The sequence below is a fragment of the Melitaea cinxia genome, chromosome 25 (assembly GCF_905220565.1).
Source record: "Melitaea cinxia chromosome 25, ilMelCinx1.1, whole genome shotgun sequence".
In the NCBI taxonomy this organism is placed as follows: Eukaryota; Metazoa; Arthropoda; class Insecta; order Lepidoptera; family Nymphalidae; genus Melitaea; species Melitaea cinxia.
This window is the reverse complement of record NC_059418.1, coordinates 448,528-470,959: the sequence shown is the minus strand read 5'-3', so window position 1 is coordinate 470,959 and position 22,432 is coordinate 448,528. Positions and strand designations below refer to the sequence as shown.

At 37.8% G+C, this 22,432-nt stretch overlaps 1 protein-coding gene across 1 annotated transcript; it reads left to right on the top strand.

Annotated features, from left to right (window-relative positions):
* Positions 1-3,296: 3,296 nt before the first annotated feature.
* Positions 3,297-21,827, top strand: LOC123665834 (protein toll-like). Its single transcript, XM_045600067.1, has 5 exons — positions 3,297-3,494; positions 12,470-12,867; positions 17,193-17,295; positions 19,473-19,682; positions 20,484-21,827. The coding sequence occupies exons 1-5, from the start codon at positions 3,297-3,299 to the stop codon at positions 21,825-21,827; spliced, it is 2,253 nt and encodes a 750-aa protein (XP_045456023.1).
* Positions 21,828-22,432: the final 605 nt, after the last annotated feature.

The following is a 22,432-nucleotide window of genomic DNA, read 5'->3' as shown; positions in this document are numbered from 1 at the left end:
AATACAATAAAAAATATACATATACAAACATGTTAAATATACAAAAACAATATTAATACAGGCTGTTATAACTTTTTCAAGAAATGCATCTCAAGTATAATAATAATAAAAAAACTCTTTATTGTACACCAAGAGTGAGCAAAAATACAAAAATAAAAATAGGAGTTAACTACAAAAGGTCGCCTTATCGCTAATGAGCGATCTCTTCCAGGCAACCTTTGGGTAAAGGAAATGGTATATATGTAAACAGTTTAGGAGTACAGTTTTACCTAAATAATATATTTAGACAAATAAATAATGTAAAAAAAAAATAGGTAAAAAAACTTTTTAAGTTAAACGGTTTTATGTTAAACATACATTGAAATGTTTAAGATAAATGTACTAAAAACCAAAAAATAATAAAATAGATACAGTCGTGGGAATTATAAATATATGCATAGACTAGACTAAAATAAAACCGTGGGGCACGTCAATTGTCTACAATCGTTGATTAAAATGTTTGTTTTGTAATGTTACACTATAATTAGGCAGTTGTTCAACCGACAACGATGGACGTGTGATAAGTAGGGCTAGAATGTGGAAACAAGCTAGCAAGCTCGATTATAAGCGAGTTTTAGGGTTTCATAGTGGTGAGCGAGTAGTACTTTTATCATATGTTTTGTCGATTAAAGACAAACTACGAGCAGTGAAACGATTCCTCGCCAGCCAGCAGTGTGAATGTCCAACGATAAACTAGTTGAAACATCTCTTTTATTTACATGGAGTGTATAACTATTGGAATTTCCATGAGCAAGAAAATAGTAAGTAATTTCCTCACCGTCTGCGGGCCAACTGCCTATCTTAACGACGAATTAAACGATTCTTCTATCGCACATTAAGTCGATAATTTGTAGACAATTGACGTGCCCCACGGTTTTATTTTAGTCTAGTCTATGCATATGTTTATAATTCCCACGACTGTATCTATTTTATTATTTTTTGGTTTTTAGTACATTTATCTTAAACATTGCAATGTATGTTTAACATAAAACCGTTTAACTTAAAAAGTTTTCTTACCTATTTTTATTTTCTAGTTTTTAGTTTTTATTTCGCATTCTGTTTAATTCATTTAGTGCTTCATTATTGCAAGGCCCATCTTAAATATTGAGGTTGTATAGTGCACTGTATTCTTCTTGTCAAGCCCTTTTATTTGATACCCATATTGGTGGGATTGATAAAAAATTGTTATCAGACATTTGGTAGCGGCGGCCAGCTTAGATTTCAATTTTGCATAGTAAATTGTATTCTACTTGTTGAGACCTTTCATTTGATACCCATGTTGATGGGATTGATAAAACCTAAGTTATCCGCCATTTTGTAGAGGCCGCCATCTTGGATTTTAATTTTATATACTACATTGATTATACTGGTTGAGCACTTTCATTTGATACCCATATTAATGGGATCGATAAAACCTACGTTATCCGCCATTTTGTAGCGGCCGCCATCTTGGATTTCAATTTTTTATAGTATATTGTATTCTGCTTGTTGAGCCTTTTCATTTGATACCCATATTGATGGGATTAATAAAACATAAATTATCCGCCATTTTGTAGCGGCGGCCATCTTGAATTTATAATGATAATGAATAAACATAATTGTATTGTCACCAAAATCCAAAGTGTATACAAAATTTCAGATTAATCGGTTGACAGGAAGAGGGTGAAATTTGAATTACTAAATTTGACCCAAGAATAAAAAATAAAACAAACGGGGTGAGCTAAATAAAACCGTTTAAAAATAATAAAAAAATTAAAATAAAGTATATATATGTACATGGCATATATAAATGGGAAGTTGTAATAGACATACATAGACGTATATAAAGTTAATGAATTACTATGATAAGGTTCAAAGTGAGGACAGGAGATAATAAGTGACTAGATAGAAGGATTAAAATTGAAAGAAATAGTGTTTCACCGACTTCTTGAAAATTGGTAGGGATTCAACGCGTCTGATGGGCAAAGGAAGAGAGTTCCAAAGCCGAGCAGCTTAGACAGTAAGTGATTTAGTATAGAAATTAGTGGAGTGGGGAGGAATTTTAAGAAGTAAACTATCATCGGAGCGAAGGCTTCGCTCATGAGACTCGCTGAGATACTTAAAACGTTCACGTAGGTAAGAAGGAGTAGCAGGATTAAATAGTATGCAATATAACAAAGTATGTGAGTATTCCTGCGAAGGCGAATTGGGAGCCACTTGAGTTTTTTGCGAAAATCAGAGATGTGATCATTTTTGCGTAGGCCAAATATGAAACGGATACATAAATTTTGAATGCGCTCAAGCTTATTAAGTTGCTCCTCAGTAATGTCAAGATAAGCAGTGTCAGCATAATCCAGCAAAGGTAAGAGAATGCTACGTGCAAGCGTAATCTTGGTGGAAGTAGGGAGAAAATTCTGCAGCCTGCGGAGTGATCCTACAGCTGAAAAAACTTTTCGACTTAATTCACACATCTGTGGACACCAAGAGAGATTTTGATCCAATATAATACCCAAGTTAGTCACTTTATTGTTGTATGGGATTTCAACACCATCAAAAATTATACGAGGTAGTTGTGATTTATTAATGCGAGAAATAAATTTAGAGCTTCCTATTATAATTGCTTGCGTTTTCCTTGGATTGACTGTTAAACCAAAAGATTTAGTCCAATTAGCAACTCGTAATAAATCACCATTGATAATAGAGACAGTTCGTGGTAATTCTTCAATAGTATACAGTGTGTGTAGATTTGGAGATCGTAAGCATAAAGATGGTAGAGAGAAGATATAACTTTGCTGATGGAATTGATGAAGATAGAAAATAAGAGAGGGGAAAGCACGCCACCTTGCGGTACGCCAGCTCTGACCGCACTCCAATTAGAAAAGGAGTCGTTAACCCTGACTCATTGCCGGCGATCTCGCAAGTAATTTTGAAACCACTCAGTTACCTCAGGAAATGTGTTAAGAGTATAAAAAGTATCGGACAGTAAGTCAAAGTCTACGGTATTAAATGCATTAGTAAAATCTAACAGCGTCAACACCGTGACTCTTTGGTTGTCCATATTCGACCTAATATCATCGGTGATTTTAATTAACGCAGTAGTCGTACTATGCCCAGGACGAAAGCCGGATTGGAAGGGATTAAGGAGATTATGATTTAGAAGGAAACGGCTAAGCTTCTGATGTACAAGACGCTCAAGAGCTTTGGAAAGAAATGGAAGGATGGAAATGGGACGATATTCAGATAAAGAACACGGATTACTTTTTTTAGGTACAGGAATAATGTCAGCATCTTTCCACACTGACGGAAAAGAGTTAGTGGAGATGGAGAAATTAAAAATAAATGTGATAACTGGACATAGAATATCAATTAGAGAGATAATCATGTTACGACTAATGCTGTCCGATCCAACCGAGTTAGATTTAATTGCGAGAATGCTACTCTTAACATCACATTCGGAAAACTGGCTAAACAAGAAAGTAGCAACATCGGGAGTTATCGTCGTAGAAAGCTGATTTTTTGTACGTAACTCAGTCGTGTCACCTATGACAACAGAAGAAGAAAAGTGGAGGTTCAAAGAATTGAGATCTAAATGTTGAGAACTAATTTGACGGGATTTACCAACTCCAAGTGATCTAAGAAAATTCCAGACTTTACCGGAATCTTCCAGTGAGACAGATTTATAGATATAGCGTCGCTTTTCATCTCTACACAGTCTATTGCAGCGATTTCAAGCCCTTACATATTTTTCCCTATTAACCTCACTGGGATCCATCCTGTACTTCGCCTTAGCACGATTCTTTTTGTTCTGTAATTTTTTAATTTCAGATGTAATCCATGGCGCCGGAAGATGTTTTATTTTCCCAGGGCGACTAGACGCATGAACATCATATAGCTGGGTTAATAATGCGTAAAAAACTATTGCTTGCTCATCAACTGTACTCGCATTATAAACCCCAGACCCGTCAATTTTAGTTGCGTCCTCCCGTATTCGTTCCAGATTTATGCCACCAAAATTTTGCAGCAGAAGAATTCTAGATTTTATTTTATGGGCCTAAGTTTATAAGATAAAAATAAGAGGCCATGATAGGAGAAAGCGTTAGCAGTACATTGACCATGTTTAGTAACATGGTCAATTGAGGAAACAATAATTAAATCTAGAAGTGAAGGAGAGCAGTTAGGAACAATGTGAGTAGCAGATAAGGGTAAAATATGCAAATTAGCAGCGTTAAAAATAGTATTAAGACGGGTAGACCGGTGGTTGTTTTTAAGCAAGCAGGTGTTAAAATCGCCCATGATAACCGTGTGATTATATAAGGAAGTAAAATTATGAAGTAATGTTTCAAAAGTACTAAAATAGTCAACAGTGAGACATGGACTATAAAAAACACCGAGAAGTAGTTTGGCATGTGAAAAAATCACTTCGATAAAAAGATGTTCGGCACCACCACCGGTCTGAGGTTGCGAAGTGTCAATAATATTATACGGAATTTGAGAACGAAGATAAATAGCAACCCCTCCACCCGACCGGCCAACGCGATCATTGCGGATCAGGCGGAATCCCGGTAAAGAGAAAGAAGTGGAAGGTAAACAAGGCCTAAGCCAAGATTCGGAAACTAATATAGCATGGATATAGCTAACACTGCCAAAGGTAGACAAGAAATCAGAATAATGTGCAGGAATACTCTGCGCGTTAATGTGAACTGCATTGAAATTCTTTAAGTAGAAATGAGAATTTAGACTGTTGCTTAAAAAACGAATATTTTGAAAACTGTCGTCACTACAATTTTTCTCAGTAGATGAAGATAAGGACATAAATTCACTACATTCACTTGAAAATGACATTGACTTGAAATAATTATTAAAAGTACGTATATAATATGTATGATTAATAATTGCAAAAAGATTAGAAAATAAATATTTATAATAAGCAAAACAGACAAAAAAAATATAAATAGGTAAAATGAAATATAAATATAAAAAAAAACAAAAATAAAATAAAAAAAAAACATGAAAAGAAAAATTAATATTAAAAAAGTTACTGAAAACCATTTAACTCACCCGCCAGCTGCAAGGATAGGAATGACATTTAATATTTACAATGAAAAAGAAGAAAACGAAATAATTTTTAACAAAAAAAACCGACTTCAAAAAGGAAACTAAAAAGTGAAAAATAAATTTACTTAGTACAAAGTAATTCGTATTTTGATTTAGTTAATCAGAAATGATTAAATAAATATTTTATAATTTTGAAGTTGGTGCCAAGTAAATACAATACAAATACAACCTGGCTACAATAACAAATACAAACAACACACACACAACAAACAAGGACAAAAAATATTATTAGATATGTCAAAACAATAACAGAATAATAACAGTATTCAACCTAATAGTCAATGAAAAAAATTATGAAAGAAAACTGACTAAAAACTTATGAGTAGATACTAGAGTAGTTATTGTTTGACGCCGCGTTGGCGCAACGGTTACAGCCATGGATTGTACCTGTTGCGTTGGCGGTTGCGGGTTCGATCCCCGCTCATGACAAACATTTGTATTGGCCATACAGGTGTTTGCCGTGGTCTGGGTGTTTGTGCAGTCCTTGTGGGTTTCCCCACCGTGCCTCGGAGAGCACGTTAAGCCGTCGGTCCCGGTTGTTATCATGTACACCTGATAGCGATCGTTACTCGTAGTAGGGAATATATCCGCCAACCCGCATTGGAGCAGCGTGGTGGATTAAGCTCTGATCCTTCTCTTACATGGGGAAAGAGGCCTATGCCCAGTTGTGGGATATTACAGGCTGAAGCGAAGTAAATTTATTTTTCACTTTTTAGTTTCCTGTTTGAAGTCGGTTTTTTTTGTTAAGTTTTTTTTTTTTTATGTATGTTACATCAGAACTTTTGACTGGGTAGACCGATTTCAACAAATTTTGTTTTAATCGAAAGGTGGTGTGTGCCAGTTGGTCCCATTTAAATTTATTTGAGATCTAACAACTACTTTTCGACGTAAACTTGTGGTCCTATATCCAGCAGTGGACTGTATAGGCTGTAATGATGAATAGTATTAATTGCCTTTACATTCTGTCTTTGTTGCAGTTTAATGTTCCTAATAGAAATCATACAAATTTTAAAACACTTTACTCCAATAATGCGTTTTTACTTGACGCTTTTTTCGTCGACCTACGTTGTATTATACCACATAACTTTCTACTGGATGTACCGATTTTGATAATTCTTTTTTTTGTTAGAAAGGGGATATCCCTAGTTTGGTACCGTGATAAGGAAACCAGGATCTGATGATGGGGTCCCAGAGAAATCGAGGGAAACTCTTGAAAATCCGCAATAACTTTTTACTGGGTGTACCGATTTTGATAATTCTTTTTTTGTTGGAAAGAAGATATCCATAGTTTAGTACCATGATAAGGAAACCAGGATCTGATGATGGTATCCCAGAGAAATCGAGGGAACTTCTTGAAAATCCGCAATAACTTTTTACTGGGTGTACCGATTTTAATAATTTTTGATTTAATCGAAAGCTGATGTTTATCATGTGGTCACATATAAATTTTATCGAGATCTGATAACTGGTTTTTGATTAATCTTTGATAACGCGTTGTTACTTGACTATTTTTTCGTCGATCTACGTTGTATTACTAGTTGATGTAATTGAAGTCAGTTTTTTTTTTCGTTTGCGAGCAAACACAATTATTTTTATGTATGTTCGTAGATAACTTCTTCGTTTATGAACCGATTTTGATAATTCTTTTTTGTTGGAAAGGAGATATTCATAGTTTGGTACCATGATAAGGAAACCAGGATCTGATGATGGGATCCCAGAGAAATCGAGGGAAACTTTCAAAAATCGTAAGGGTGACTAGTAAATTTAATCATGTTTTCATTAAGGACTATAAAGCACTACTATTTAATAAAGGTCTGGAGTCAATTTTATGCTGGAGAAGAAAGATAGTCGAGGGAACTCTTCAACAATTTATAGCAATTACCTGGTTTTTGAACTTAATTCGTTTCTATTGATGAGAACTTTGCACCTGTATGAGTTATAGGTGCCATTACAGTCTGATGATGGAGACAAAAGATAGTCGAGGGAACTCTTTAACGATTTATAGCAATTACCAGCTGTTTGAACTTAATTCGTTTCTATTGATGAGAACTTTGCACCTATATGAGTAACAAGTGCCATTACAGTCTGATGATGGAGACGAAAGATAATCGAGGGAACTTTTCAACGATTTATAGCAATTACCTGCTGTGTGATCATCTGTGTCACAGGACCAGGTTTGATGATGGAGCCCATAAACAGTCGAGGGAATTTCCTAACAATTTGCAGCAGTTACCTTTTGCTGTTTGACGACTGCTTTGATATAATGGTGCATGTGCCGTGTCGGCGGCGCCTAAACACCGACGGTCGCGGGTTCTATTCCAGCTCGGAGTGGATATTTATGTTTATACAAATATTTATTTTCGGTCTAGTTGTTAATCCTTGTGGTTCTCCCAACCTAGCCTCAGAGAACACGCTAGGCTGTCAGTCCCGGTTGTTATTACGTATACCTGATAGCAAACTTTACTCATAGTATATCGACGCGTTAGCGCAGCGGTCACAGCACCGGCTGTTGCGCTGGCGTTAGTGGGTTCAATCCCCGCGCACGACAGACATTTGTATTGGCCATATATTATTGTGTATGTTTCCGAGCCCCCGACATAAGAGAAAAAGCATCCTTGTTAGGTACCCATCACTAAAAAATGTAAAATAAAATAATTTTTAACAAAAAAAACCGAATTCAAAAAGGAAACTAAAAAGTGAAAAATAAATTTACTTAGTACAAAGTAATTCGTATTTTGATTTAGTTAATCAGAAATGATTAAATAAATATTTTATAACTTTGAAGTTGGTGCCAAGTAAATACTACAAAAACCTGGCTACAATAACAAATACAAACAACACACACACAACAAACAAATTACGTTTACCACAGCCGATGGATCCAAAAAAAACCAATTACTTTTATAAAAATTTATTAATATAGTGAAATTTAAAATAAAACTTATTCTAAGTAACAATAGTGCTCGACGCTAGAGACTCTATATAATTAAAATGTTATTTGTTAAAAATGTAAAAAGTAAAATATGAGAATGCTGATGATGCTCTTGATTGACGTCATATATTGCAGCGGCGACTCGTGGCGACGCGCGGTGTCAGCGATTCCCTTGTAGGCATTGTACGTAACAAATAAGTACAAAAAATATTATTAGATATGTCAAAACAATAACAGAATAATAACAGTATTCAACCTAATAGTCAATGAAACAAATTATGAAAGAAAACTGAATACAAGTTACGAGTAGATACTACAGTAGTTATTGTTTTACTTGGCACGGACTTAAAAATTATAAAATATTTATTTAATCATTTCTGATTAGCTAAATCAAAATACGAAATACTTTGTACTAAGTAAATGTATTTTTCACTTTTTAGTTTCCTTTTTGAAGTCGATTTTTTTTTTATATCGTTAGGGTATATTTTTGAAGATAGTGACATATTAATAAGATTGGCTATAGCTATTGATATCTTGTCGCTGATATTCTTAAAGTCTATCATTCTAATTGCGTCCATCCCAGGTGCCTTATGTGCGTTCTGCTTCATAATTATTTTATGCACTTTAGCTGGAGTAGCTAATCGAAAGCATGTAATAGGTTTACTCTTAAAATAGTCATCAGGCATTAGTTTTGAGCTACATTTAGGAAGTATATTTTTGACCGCGTGACTGAATTCTTCTGCAAAATTATTAGCAATTTGTTTTGGTGGGAGATTTTGAGCTTCAAATGCTTTCAATATTGTCTGGTCCAAAGACAAGTTTATTCTTCCGTAGATCTCATTAATAATTTGCCAAATTTTGCGACTATTATTAAAATTGCTTTTGATTTTATTCTTGAAATACGAATTTCTATAGTATTCTGTCGCCTTATGTAACTTATTTCGCGTTTTTTTATATTCGTTTGGAAGAATTAAGTTTTAAGGATCTTTTTTCCACATGTTGTAATGCCTATCTTTTTTATCAGATAGTCCAACTATATTTTTATTGACCCATGGGGCTATTTTATTTTGAACCTTGTTGGTTTTATGCATTTGCGACTTTGAATAAGCAACCGAAAAAGCGTTTTTTATAAAAAAAATGAATTTCATCGGGAGATTGCATTGAGTATTTTTTTTTCCACTCGGCTTTTTTTTAATTCCTCTAATAATACTTTATTATCAAAAAATATCGTACGACTTTTGCTTTTATAAAATCACGCTGTATAAATATATTTACTATAGCAGGCAAATACAATTGCGCGGTGGTCGGCCAGTGTGGTGTCGACAGCCGCAGTGACTGGTTCCACTGATGCCGGTCGCACGAAAATATGATCGATACATGACTTTGTTACTTTGTTTAGATGTTTTTCAATACGTGTGTAATCTGTTATTCCACATAGTAATCCGAAACTACTTAACATGTCGAGATATGATTCTGTTACAGTAGATGAATTTTTTTAGATCTATATTCGTGTCGCCTAACATTACGAGATTATCATTTTTATTAATTTTGGAAAGTAATGAATGCATTTCTTTGACAAACATTGACATGTTTGTGCAGGGTGGTCTATAAACAGCACATACGGTTATGGTTTGACTGCAAAGTGTTTTAATTGTACCGGTTATGTTTTCAAATGTATATAAATTTATGACTCGTTGAGTGAATTTAAGGTAGTTTTTAACGTAAATTATAATTCCACCGCCTTTATTTTAGTAAGGAGATGTGACTGTATTGTATAGCCCGGAATATTGAACAGTTTTCTGTTTGAAGTCGGTTTTTTTTTTTGTTAAAAATTATTTTATTACTCGATCGACTTGGAAAGTAGTAAGGCACTGATCATTCATTCATTATTTTATATGAATGAAACACGTCCGTGCACGTTTCGGTTGATAAAAGTATACCTATAGGCGCGAGCTAGCGAGTACTTACATAGATAGACTCGTTTGTCCTTCATACTTTACACGGGCTTAGGACCGTCAGAAATACCTATTTTATTTAAACTTCTTTTCGATTATTAACCACGATTGTTCTTTTCACAACAAATCAATTTATAAACGGGCTGTAGGTATAAATTTCAGGCGTATTTAAAAAATCGGCGCTATCTACAAAATAATTAACTTACATACCTATTAACAGTTTATTTACACTATTTACACTTCTCAGTATCGAAGCAACTGCTCAAAATGGAGTCCGCTGCGTTCAATACACAAATGAACACGTTTAATACAATTGTCCTTTAATTTTCTTAATGTGTCTTTATCACTTTTCACTTTATCAAAAGCGTCGACTATCGCAATGCGTAAATCATCACAGCTTTCATATTGACGTGTATAACTTTTTATTTCCGACCACAAGAATAATGCCGGCCTACACGTGTTCACACTGAAACGAACCTGGTGATGGTTTTCTCGTATCAAGTGGGGGTTAATTAGAGCCCAGTAATGCTCATTGTGCACATTGTATAGTCCCACTCGAGTAAACAGTGACTCGTCCGTCCAAAGTATGTTGGCGTTTGTATTATTTAACAACCAAAAGGCGATTCTTGCCGGTGCGTTGTTTATTACGTGAGCCTTACGAAAATGATACGGGTGTAATCCTTGTGTACGTAATATCTTCCATACGAAGTTTTGGCTAACATCGAATTCTTTTGCTGCCATCCTTGTCCTCCGCCGGGGATCACGCTCGAAGTACTCAAGAACATCTTCAAACTCCGGTGAATAATAATTTAAATGTCCTTGACTTAGTGTACGCATGAACCGTTATGGTATTACTGACCGAAGTGACCGGCTGAAAGCCAGGGATGCGCGACGCCGACGGTTACAGGTGAGCAATGCTGTCATTGGTCGACTCCGGCGCAACTCGGTAGCTTTGTTTTTATTGGCTAATACGATTTTGTGACGCGATATTACAACGTATAGTATTTCTATTTTTAGAATGTACCTACCGTGTAGCGCTACTAGTGGTTCTCACTTTTTGTCTGTAAACGATATGAATATCGATTTTGATGAAAAAAAAATTCATGTATTATTAAATTAACGTTATATATAGCTTCTGTTATTGATAAATAATTCAAAATTTTCATTTCCAAAACGCTTTCAAAATCACCCGGTATATATATATATATAACCAATGTTTTGTAAAACATTTAATTAAAAAAATAATTAAAAAAATAATTAAAAAACGTAAAATGAAACAAGGCTGTATGGTCTTAGACCTTTGCCTTTACAGTTATTTAAACAAAAACAGTGAATTTATGCTTACATTGCTTTGGAGCGAAACGATAAGTGGCGCGCCATTTTTTTTAAAGCATCTATATCTCAGTCATTAAACATCAGTTGTATCGTTTGTTAAAGAACCGTGTGAAAACAATAACTTAACGTCTGAAATGTATCAGAGTAATATAAAGTGTGAAATGTGAATATAACATATGAAAGCTACGGAACTAATTGTAAGCATGGTTACCGCAAGTTGTATCGTTTGTTGATCCCAAGATCAAGATCAATTGGAGTCGAGATCGTTTTTCCGTACTCCTGTTCGAAAATAACTTATAAAGTTGCGAAACGGCCCATGGATTGCATTGCCCGCAACGCCTGAGCGAAGGTGAAGTCAGACGCGGAGCTCAAAGGTATTATAATAGCTTTAAATTCTTCCTCTAATCTCAAAACTTTAACCATGGCTCTCTCCATAACCATGGGGTTTCGAAGTGTGGCAGAGTTACCTTGTATAGCTTCCCCTACACCCTCCGCCCCTCACCCCCAAAAACCCCACAATTCGGTTTTTCCTAGTCTAAAGCTTAGCCAAAATTTCGATCTAGCGGTTACATCGTTCCATAGCTTAATTGGCTAAAGCACCGACACGGTAAGTCGGAGATGCAGGTTCGGTCCCCGTTGGAACGGTCGATTTTTGATATGATTTTAAAAAATTGTTTAGAATTTTCTCATGTGTGGGTAACACAAAAATAAATCATACGAATCAATAATCACATATATTTATTAGGGTTACGAAAAGGGAGATCGGGCGAGGCGAACGGAAGTTGAGAGGGAGATATAAGTTAGTGAAGATAGAGAAAGAGAGAGTTAAGTTTCGTAAGTTTTACTTCAGTCGTATGGTCTAAAGCACACTCGTTTTTTTTTTCAGATTTTTATCTTTGATAACATGTTCTACAAGACTCATTTTAAAAGAATAATTAATTTAAACATTACATTTGAAACTTGTGAACTAAATTACACTTTTAGAATTGTCCCACAGAGACGCTTGGTCAGCAGCCATTGTTACAACTTGAGCCGGTGGCGTCGATGGGTCGCGTAAATCGTTTCGTAAGTTTTCCTTCAGCCGTGTGTCTAAAGCACACTCGTTTTTTTTCAGATTTATATCAACGGTAACAAGGTGGTATTGAAACTGAGCAACAAAACTTTTTCAAATCTACCCTCTCTCAACTGGTTACTGCTAGTGAATAGTTTCATCGAAAATATACCAGCAGAGCTTTTCCGAAACAATACTAATTTGAAAATATTATCCTTACAAGAAAATAACATAAAATATATACCAAACAACATATTCAAAGGTCTAAAATTGACTGATTTAGATCTAAGCCATAATAAAATTAGTTATTTGAATAGCGACGTGTTCTCGGAGCAGACTTCGATGACTAAGCTTAAATTGAGTTACAATGAATTGAAGAGTCTGCCCGGCGAGTTGTTCTCTAATATGAACAGTTTGGAGAAATTGGATCTTGGGCATAACTCGATTGGGTTTTTGAATAAGTGAGTGTTTTGAAATTTAAACTTTTAATAAAACTATGAAGTTCTAAATAGTGGTGATAGTATTAATTTTCATTTTAGAAGGTAGTCTGGAAATTTTTTTTGTCTCTCTGTATTGTGGCCGCGTATCAAGCAGAAAACTGTCAAGATTTGAGTTCATATTACGAGCTAGGATAAATAATGATAAAAATAATCGCAAAAGAAAACTCTTATCCAATTGAATATTATTTTTGACGGTTTTAGGCTGTATAATATCGCGCTGTGACCTAAAATAATATACAACCTACCTTAATATTGCCAGTGACTTGTTCACTTAGAAGTTTTCACACTGTACTCTATCCTATACATATTGTTACGTGCTAGGGTTCGAAGGATTTGTAGAGAAAAACCTGCTGACTCTTTTCAAGACTTTAATCACTAGCACTAGGTCCAACACAAAGCACTAGGTTCAAACACTAAACACTAACGATGTCTTAAGTCGTAGCCAATGTCGAAGTTTTCGCTGGTACCACTCTTGATCACTAATTTTCACTCTTGAAGTCGCCTCGAAGATCGCTCAAACTGAACTGAACTCGCTCGCCTACCTGCGGCTATTTATATCGGCCGACTCGAGGCCCATTCTGGAAAGTTCGCGCATGTACCCGGTTTTCGAGACTATACTTCTATATAGTTCCACAATAGTTCCTCTAACGCTATCTAGTATCGAGTAGAGAGTTTCATGCTATCGCTGTCTTTGTGTGGTTTCATTGGTTGCCGCTAGATGGCGCTAGGTTCTTTGTGTGTTCGTAATACTGCTCCCCTCTTAGAGATGCTCGTCCCGAGCATCGTTGTTACTGCCATGGTAACGCGCCAGACGGTCTATGTGTACCACTTTGAATGTCCCTCTTGGTTGCTTTTGAATGCTGTAAGTCATATCATTCAGTCGGGTGACCACTTTGTATGGACTGTCCTACTTGGTCTGCAACTTTGGAGATTTCCCTTTCTGGCGGGTTGGGTTATGCAGCCACACCTGTGACCCTTCCTTGAAGCCGCTCGTGTTCGATTTCCGGTCGTATCTGGTTTTCATGTTCTCGCTTGACTGTAACCCATTTTCTCGAACCAAGGCGTGTATATAATGCAAATTTTTCCCTTAAATCGCTGACATAGTCTTGTACGGTATTTCCGTACGGTACGGTATATTCCGGTGACCCTCCAGTCATTAGGTCTACTGGTATTCGTAATTCTCTACCGTAATTAACATACGCCGGGGTAGCTTTTATGCTCTCATGCTCGGTGGTTCGGTACGATAGAAGGAAGAGTGGTATATACTTGTCCCAATCCTTTTGTTTGTCGTCTACCAATTTCGCCAAATGCCTCTCAAGGGTCTGATTAAATCTCTCAACCATTCCATCAGAGTGTGGATGATACGCGGTGGTCCTCGTCTTATGCATGCACAAAATTCTGCACACTTCTTGGAATACTTGCGATTCGAAGTTCCTGCCCTGATCGGAATGGATTTCTAGAGGCACACCAAAGCGACATATCACTTCTTCGACTAACTTAGAAGCGACTGTTGTAGCTTCTTGGTTTGGTATGGCGAACACTTCGGGCCATTTGGTGAAGTAGTCCATAACGACCATAAAATACTTGTTTCCCGATTCCGTTACAGGAAATGGCCCCGCTACGTCAACTGCAATTCGTTCCCACGGTGCACCGACGCTATACAACCGCAGATTCCCACGGCTCCTGGTCTGTGGTCCTTTTACAGCAGCGCAAGTAGTACATTTGCGGCACCAATCCTATACATCATATCGACAATGCAACCAGTAGAATCGTTCTCGCACTTTTGTTAACGTCCTCTTGACACCTAGATGACCTCCTGATACGCCATCATGTATTTCACGGAGAACATCTGGTACTCTTGTTCTTGGGACAATTATCTGAAGGTGGAACTCTCGGCCGTTAGTCTTCTCCCATTTCCGGTAGAGTATTCCGTTTTGAAGTATCAGACTGTCCCATTGAGCCCAGTACGCCTTAGTGACAGCACCAGTGGGTGCAACCTCACACCAGATTGGTTTTACGTCACCCCTTTTCTTCCATGTGATGATGTGCCGAAGGTCGTCATCTTTTTCTTGAGCTTCTCTCATAGCATCATTCTCCCAGATACCCAAAGGACTTGTTCTTGTTAGCTTTAATGTGACTTCATTAGAATCCTGCTTAACACAATGTTTGCAGACTTCCGAACACTGCCTTCACGAGAGTGCGTCGGCATTCCCATGCATCTTTTCGCTGCGGTGTTTCTTCTTGAAGTCATACTCCTGATCCCGGGCAGGGGGCGAAGCCCCTTACTTCTTCAGCTCCTCTATTGGTTCCTCGATCCTTTTCATCCTTGCTATCTGGGTCTTCTTCTGCGGACAGTTGAACTGAAGATGGCCCCTCTCGCCGCACTTGTAGCACATGACTCCATAGCTTTTCTTCGTGGGAGCCTTCGCCTCTTTGACTTCCTCAGAAAGCTCGCGGATCTTATGGGTCTGCCGTATGTCATGGTCTCTAAAGCATGCGCCAATGCTTCCTTTAACGAGGTGTGGTGACGAAGCCTCACTGCAGCTCTGACCTCCAGGTCTTTGATTCCGTCGACAAATGCTTGAACAATATTCGTGTTTACCATCTTGGTGTCGGCTCCTGGGTGTGCCTTCCTGACGACTTTTTCAATTTCCAACGCCCATTGTTGTAGTCCTTCTCCTGGGCGTTGAACTCTGCCACGCAGTTGGGCACGGAACATGTGCTCCAGATGTCGATCCCCGTATCGGGATTCAAGTGCCTCCGTCAAGTCTTGGAATCCATTTCCTGTATGTGGCAGTGCTTCCAGAACCAACAAAGCTTGCCCTCTGAGCGCAACAGTAAGAGCGGTCAAGCATTGTTCTTCCGTCCATCTGTTGGCAATAGCAACAGCCTGGAATTGTCGACGATAAGCGTTCCACGAAGTAGTGCCGTCGTATGGAGGCACTTTCACTTTTGGCCCTTGCGCCACTCCGGTAGTTCCGATAGACATCACAATTCCCATGGTTTCAAGGCGTACTACTCTTTTCTGTAGTTCAGTGAGGCCGGTTTTCACATTTTCAAGATCCAATCCTAACCCGGCAACTCGTTCTTCCACTACGTCGACATCTTTTCGAAGCTTAGTCATGGCGTTGCTAACATCTTTTATAGCCCAAAGCGTTTTTTCTTGGAGCTCTTTTTGTTGCTCTTGTAATTCTTGCAAAGCACCACGAATTTCAGCCTTTTGTTGCTCTTGTGATTCTTGCAAAGCACGAATTTCAGCCTTTTGCAGCTCCATTAATTTAATTAAACTTCCTAATTGAAGAGCCACTTGAGAGTCTGTAGAAGCTACGGTGTCGCTGGTGGCCGTGCTAAGGTGGGCGGTTTCAGTGGGCGGGGCTTGAGACAAAGTGGGCGGGGCCTGCGTCCGAGTGGGCGGGGCCTGAGTGCGAGTAGGCGAGGCTTGGTCCACGGTTGGCGGAGCTTGGTCCCCAGTAGGTGTGGCCTCCGCAGCTCGTTGTGCCCTTGTCCTGACGCCCTTGAAGTCCTTGAAGTCTTCTCTCGGAGTCAATTTCATCTCCAAATCTCACTTCCAACACCAGTTGTTACGTGCTAAGGTTCGAAGGATTTGGAGAGAAAAACCTGCTGACTCTTTTCAAGACTTTATTCACTAGCACTAGGTCCAACACAAAACACTAGGTTCAAACACTAAGCACTAACGATGTCCTAAGTCGTAGCCAATGTCGAAGTTTACGCTGGTACCACTCTTGATCACTAATTTTCACTCTTGAAGTCGCCTCGAAGATCGCTCAAACTGAACTGAACTCGCTCGCCTACCTGCGGCTATTTATATCAGCCGACTCGAGGCCCATTCTGGAAAGTTCGCGCATGTACCCGGTTTTCGAGACTATACTTCTATATAGTTCCACAATAGTTCCTCTAACGCTATCTAGTATCGAGTAGAGTTTCATGCTATCGCTGTCTTTGTGTGGTTTCAATGGTTGCCGCTAGATGGCGCTAGGTTCTTTGTGTGTTCGTAACAATATGTTAAGTTACCAAAAACAGTATTATTTTTCCGCTTTTTGCCATTTTTTTCATTGATACTACGCTGTTGTTGGTCGTAGCTTCATGTTGTAAGGCCTGTATTAGGCTTCCCCGATAAATTGGTCAATCCAACAATTTTAAATTAATAAAATAATTTATCAATTCGAACCAGTAGTTTCCTGTACCTGAGATTAGCGAATATGCGCATTCAAATGCTTCACCTTTATAATATTAACAAACATTTTTCATATATATATGGTTTTCAGATCAACTTTCGCAGGACTAAATAATCTGGTGGAGTTGTCACTGACTGAGAATCGAATAGAGCATCTCAACGAAGAGATCTTTGCTCCTAGACTGCCTCTAGAGGTAAGTGTTTATTTATTACCCAACTTTTAAAAATGGAGGATGTTCTCAATTCGATTGTTTTTTAAATGTATGTTACCTTAGAACTTTTCATTTGATGGATCGATTTTTATGATTCTTGTTTTAATCGAGAATTCTAATTTAACTGAGGTAGGGCACAGCAGAAATTTCCTGCTCAAAATATGGAGCAGCCCGACTGGGGTAGTACCTCGACCTTACAGAAGATCACAGCAAAATAATACTGTTTTCAAGCAGTGTTGTGTTCCTGTTGGTGAGTAAGGTGATCAGAACTCCTGAGGATTAGGGATTGGGTTGGCAACGCGCTTGCGATGCTTCTGGTGTTGCAGGCGTCTATAAGCTACGGTAATCTCTTACCATAAGGTGAGCCACACGCTTGTTTGCCGTTTTCGTCTACCTACGTTATATTACTTGTCGACGTAATTGAAGTCAGTTTTTTTCATTTGCAAGCATACAACGTAGTAATACAACGTAGGTAGACAAGAAAAGGTGTGCGTGTCAGCTCCGACGCACGACTGGAGTTTACTACTTCAGATCGACTGTCTAAATAGGCACAAAAAGGCTTACTAGTCTAAGAAAAAAATAATTCCATATCAAATGGCAAATCAACGAATCGAACAACGAATTAGACAACGTCATAATGCCTAGAACCCTATTGGGTTCCGATAGATGGCGCTAACAAAAACGTAATAAGGTCATTCGTTCAGTAGATTTTACTCCTAATTTTTTTTATCATAGGGGGGGGGGGGCTGTTGCAGATAGTGCTTTAGATCGTGGCCGAAATCCGTATTGTTGTTCAAGCATTTCTGAAGCCTACTATGTATTAGTTTCTCATAAAATTTTAACCAACTTTCAAAAAAGAAGGAGGTTCTAAATTCGACTGCATTATTGACATATACATATGTCACCTCAGAATTTTTTATTGGATGGACCGATTTCAATGATTTTTTTTCAAATACAAAGCTAGTGCCGTTCATGCGGTTCAATTTAAATTTAACCGAGATCTGGCAAGTTCTTTTTGGGCTATAACTAATATTGCGTACTTACTTGATTATTTTTACGTCGACTTACGTTGTATTATAGCGCATAACTTTACACTGGGCTTACAGATTTGATGATTCTTATTTGGATCGAAAGCTGATGCATGTTATATCAGTTATATGGTCCCATTTAAATTAAATCGAGATATGAAAACTACTGTTATGAGTAATCTTTGATAATGCGTATTTAGGTACTTGACTACTATTTTTTCGTCTAGGTGTATAATATGTTAATTTAATTGGTCACCAATAGATGGCGGTACTTGTATTTTTAACCGCGCTATCGTTTGGATTTTTCTAATTATTAAGTTAAAATGCCGAGCCCTCCCAGAGGGCTCCCCTTCTTCCTTCGCGGCCAGTGTCTATAGTACCCGGCCCCTCTCACCGGTGACGCTGTAAATGCCGCTAAGGCCAACAGCACTCTACACTTCGAACAAAAAAAATCATGTATGCATGCACTTGGAAATATATACATAATAACACATTCCTAATGTGTGGTTATTTCATTGTAAGGTATGAAGTGTTTCAACGAAAACGGAGTGTTTTCTAAAGTAGAAGAGCGGATTGTACACTAGGTACTTAAGTTATTGTTGAGATAATTGAAGTCGATAACTGGTAAGATAGAAATAGGAATATAGAATAATTATACGTTAGTTATTAAACAAGAAAAAAATCGACTACAAATATGCGTCATTAAAGATGATTAAAAGTAAAATTAAAAATTTTAAAAACAAACAATATACTCTGAAATCTAACATATTAAACTCTGACTTGAAATCAGGTCATGGCTATATTACTGTATACCATAAATATAATTGAAGTAGCACGGTAGTAAATTTCGAATCGATCGGAGATAAAAAGTTAGTCAGATCCCCTCATCAACTAGAAACGAGCTGATGATCTTCAAACGGCTGAACAGATTTTCATGAAATATGCCTAAGAACACTCGGGATAAAATTTTGTCTATGATACAAAAATAAACTTAACGAAATTCATCCGTTTGGGAGCTACGATACCACAGACAGATGCACACACAGACAAGTTAAACTTATAACACCCGTCGGTTTTGGCGTCGATCAAATTATATTATAATATTAAAACAAGCAATCATCTTAATTTCAGGGTTCACTTCTATCAAACATCAATTTGACGAATTCATCTGAAAAGAACTTTCAGCCTCTTTTCGTATCCCGGTTGTTTTCTCTGACGAAATTGAAGAAGCTGAGGATCTTGGACCTCAGTCACAATAATATCTCCGTTTGTTGTGAAGACTGGACTTCTCTAGACTTCTTCGAACTTGATTTGTCCCATAATTACACCACTTCTCTTCCGGTAAGTATGTTAAATATATTTTATGTTCCGTTAATTGCTAATGCGCGTAGTCGGCATTTTGAGCGCTTATCCATATTGTCATAACCATGGCCATGTCCATTTAGGGCCTAAAAGGCTGCAATAATTACTTTTAGTTTTATAAGTAAAAGAATAAAAAAATAGGCTTCAAGAGCAACTTCAGCAATGTCGTTTGATTTCAGTATGTACGTTTTCTTCATATTATGTCTGCTAGCATACTTTTACTGTTCGCCACAATCTGCTCTATGAGTTGACGCAAATTACCTAATTACCGATTACAATCATATTTATGTTTATGTTGCTTCCTTAAAAGAAAGCCAACTCAGAACTTGACTCATCAATAGAGGCTTAACTCTCGCACTCGCACTCATCCTCTAGTATCCCAATGCTGGGCATAGGCCTCTTCCCTTTTAGGAAAAAGATTGGAGCTTAACCACCACGCTGCTCCACTGCGGGTTGGCGGATATGTTCCCTACTATAAATAACGATCGCTGTCAGATATTTATCATAACAACCGGGATCGACGGCTTAACGTGCTTTACGAGGCACGGTGGGGAGACCCACAAGGACGTACATCCAAACCGGAAAGAAATATTTGTACAAATACAAATAACCACCCAGAGAGGGAATCGAACCCGCAAGCCATTGGTGTTTTGGGCGAACACTCGCACCATAACACAAGAGTGACTTAACTCTAAATAATAAAAAATTATACACGCTCTAAGTGAATAGCGAAATAACTCTGAAAATCAAATTTTAAGACTCAATATTTTATATTTACAGCCCGAGGTCTCTTACGGAAATAACGTCAAGGTCGATTTGCGATACAACAACATACAACAATTCAAACTGCCCATCCAAAACCTATTATCAAGGAAAGTAACATTCCTTATAGATTACAACCCATACAGATGCGACTGCGACTTCTACTATTTCACCCACAATTATAAATTAGGAACAAAAACGTTCAAAATTGACATTGAAAATGCTGAATGCGCTCAACCGCCTGCGCTGAAAGGGGTTAAGTTGGTGAATTTTCAACCAGAAGTACTGACTTGTGACGTAGACTGTAAAACTGGAGGTATAATCAAACATCCCATGAAGGGTTCAAATTGTAATTGTACAATCCGAATCAATCCGATTCAACAGAGATTGGAGATGTTCTGCGATTACCTCCCCGATGTGTACCCCAAACTGCCCCCACATATCAATTCTATGTATTTGAAGCTGAGATACGTCACCGATGTGCCATTGCTTCCGGCGGAAGTGAAGATTGTTGATTTTTCTTCTTTGAATCTCACCGAACCACCAATTGCCAACTCTGTAGCGTTGAATCTGACGAACAACTATCTGACTAAAGCTCCTCTCGAGTTGCTTCAAAGGAATTGTTCGGTGTACTTAAGTAATAACCCCTTTGACTGTACTTGCTGGGGGAAGGACAACGTGTTAGCTCTTAACGCCTTCCAGAATCTTATCCTAGACTACAAGAATCTGACCTGTTCTAAGGGCATTTACGTATCGTACATAGTCGTAGAACAGCTCTGCACTGTAAGAAATGCCATCATCATAGGCTTATCACTCGGCATAATTGCTATTCTTTTCATCATATGTACCATAATAGCCGTCAAATATACAACGGAATTGAGGATAATGTTGAGGGAATTGGGTCTTTGGCGCGGAGACCTCGTCGGCGGGGAGGTTTACGATGCATTTGTGTCCTTCACTTATCAAGACGAGGACTTTGTGAGGGAGAAGCTGCTACCGAAGTTGGAGAAAGGGAAACCACCTCTGAAGATCTGCGTACACTATAGAGATTGGGTGATTGGTGACTATATACCGGCTCAAATCTCTCGGTCGGTCGATCAATCGCGTTACACAATCATCGTGCTATCGAGAAACTTCGTCGAATCGATGTGGGGACGTATGGAGTTCCGGACCGCTCATGCTAAAGATCGAGTGATTATTCTCATGTTGGAGGACCTGTCGGCCAACAAATCGCTCGATCCAGAACTAAGGGCCTATATCTCCATGAAAACGTATGTAAAAGCCGATGACCCGCTAGTATGGGAGCGTCTGAGAGATGCTGTGTTACGTCGTAGGAGGAAAACTCTAAACCAAACAAGCTGACTACCACCGTTCTGGATTGTGACGCTTGATATTAGGCAGCTGGGGAACAGGATGTTATCAGCGCCATCTGCCTTACCATAAAAAGTCAACCCCCTTCACCCCCCATTAATTTTTTCATTGAATTTTAATAAATCTTCGACCTTGCCATTTAACTGTAATGTAACAAAATTTTGTTTTCATAAGGCTGACTACGAAAATATAAAAATTGCTCTCAATGAGGTCAACTGGAAGGAGATCTTAAGCATTTGCCCTTCTGTTGATGAAATGGTTGACAAATTCTACGAGCAGATTCGAATTTCAATTAAAAAATATGTGCCTAAGTCTAAACCTCGCAGTAGTCGCTACCCGGTCTGGTTCACTCCATGTGTTATTAACTGCATCAAAGAAAAGTATAAATACAGATTGAGGTTACGCAAGTATAATAATCCTCGCGATAAACTAACTTTCGACCTTTTAAAAAGAAGATGCGATAAGCTGTTGTCATCTGCTTACGCAAAATACTTGGATGGACTTGAAGCATCCTTAAAATCTAATCCAAAACTAATCTGGTCATTTTTAAAACATAAGAGGGGTAAGAGTTCTTACCCTTCAAAAATGAAACTGGG

Bases quoted from the DNA above. Each gene is read 5' to 3' on its own strand.
- LOC123665834 (XM_045600067.1), top strand. From the start codon at position 3,297: ATGTCAGCATCTTTCCACACTGACGGAAAAGAGTTAGTGGAGATGGAG. The intron at 17,296-19,472 runs GTAAGTGTTTAT...TCTTAATTTCAG, and splicing joins CTCCTAGACTGCCTCTAGAG to GGTTCACTTCTATCAAACAT. The intron at 19,683-20,483 runs GTAAGTATGTTA...TTATATTTACAG, and splicing joins ATTACACCACTTCTCTTCCG to CCCGAGGTCTCTTACGGAAA.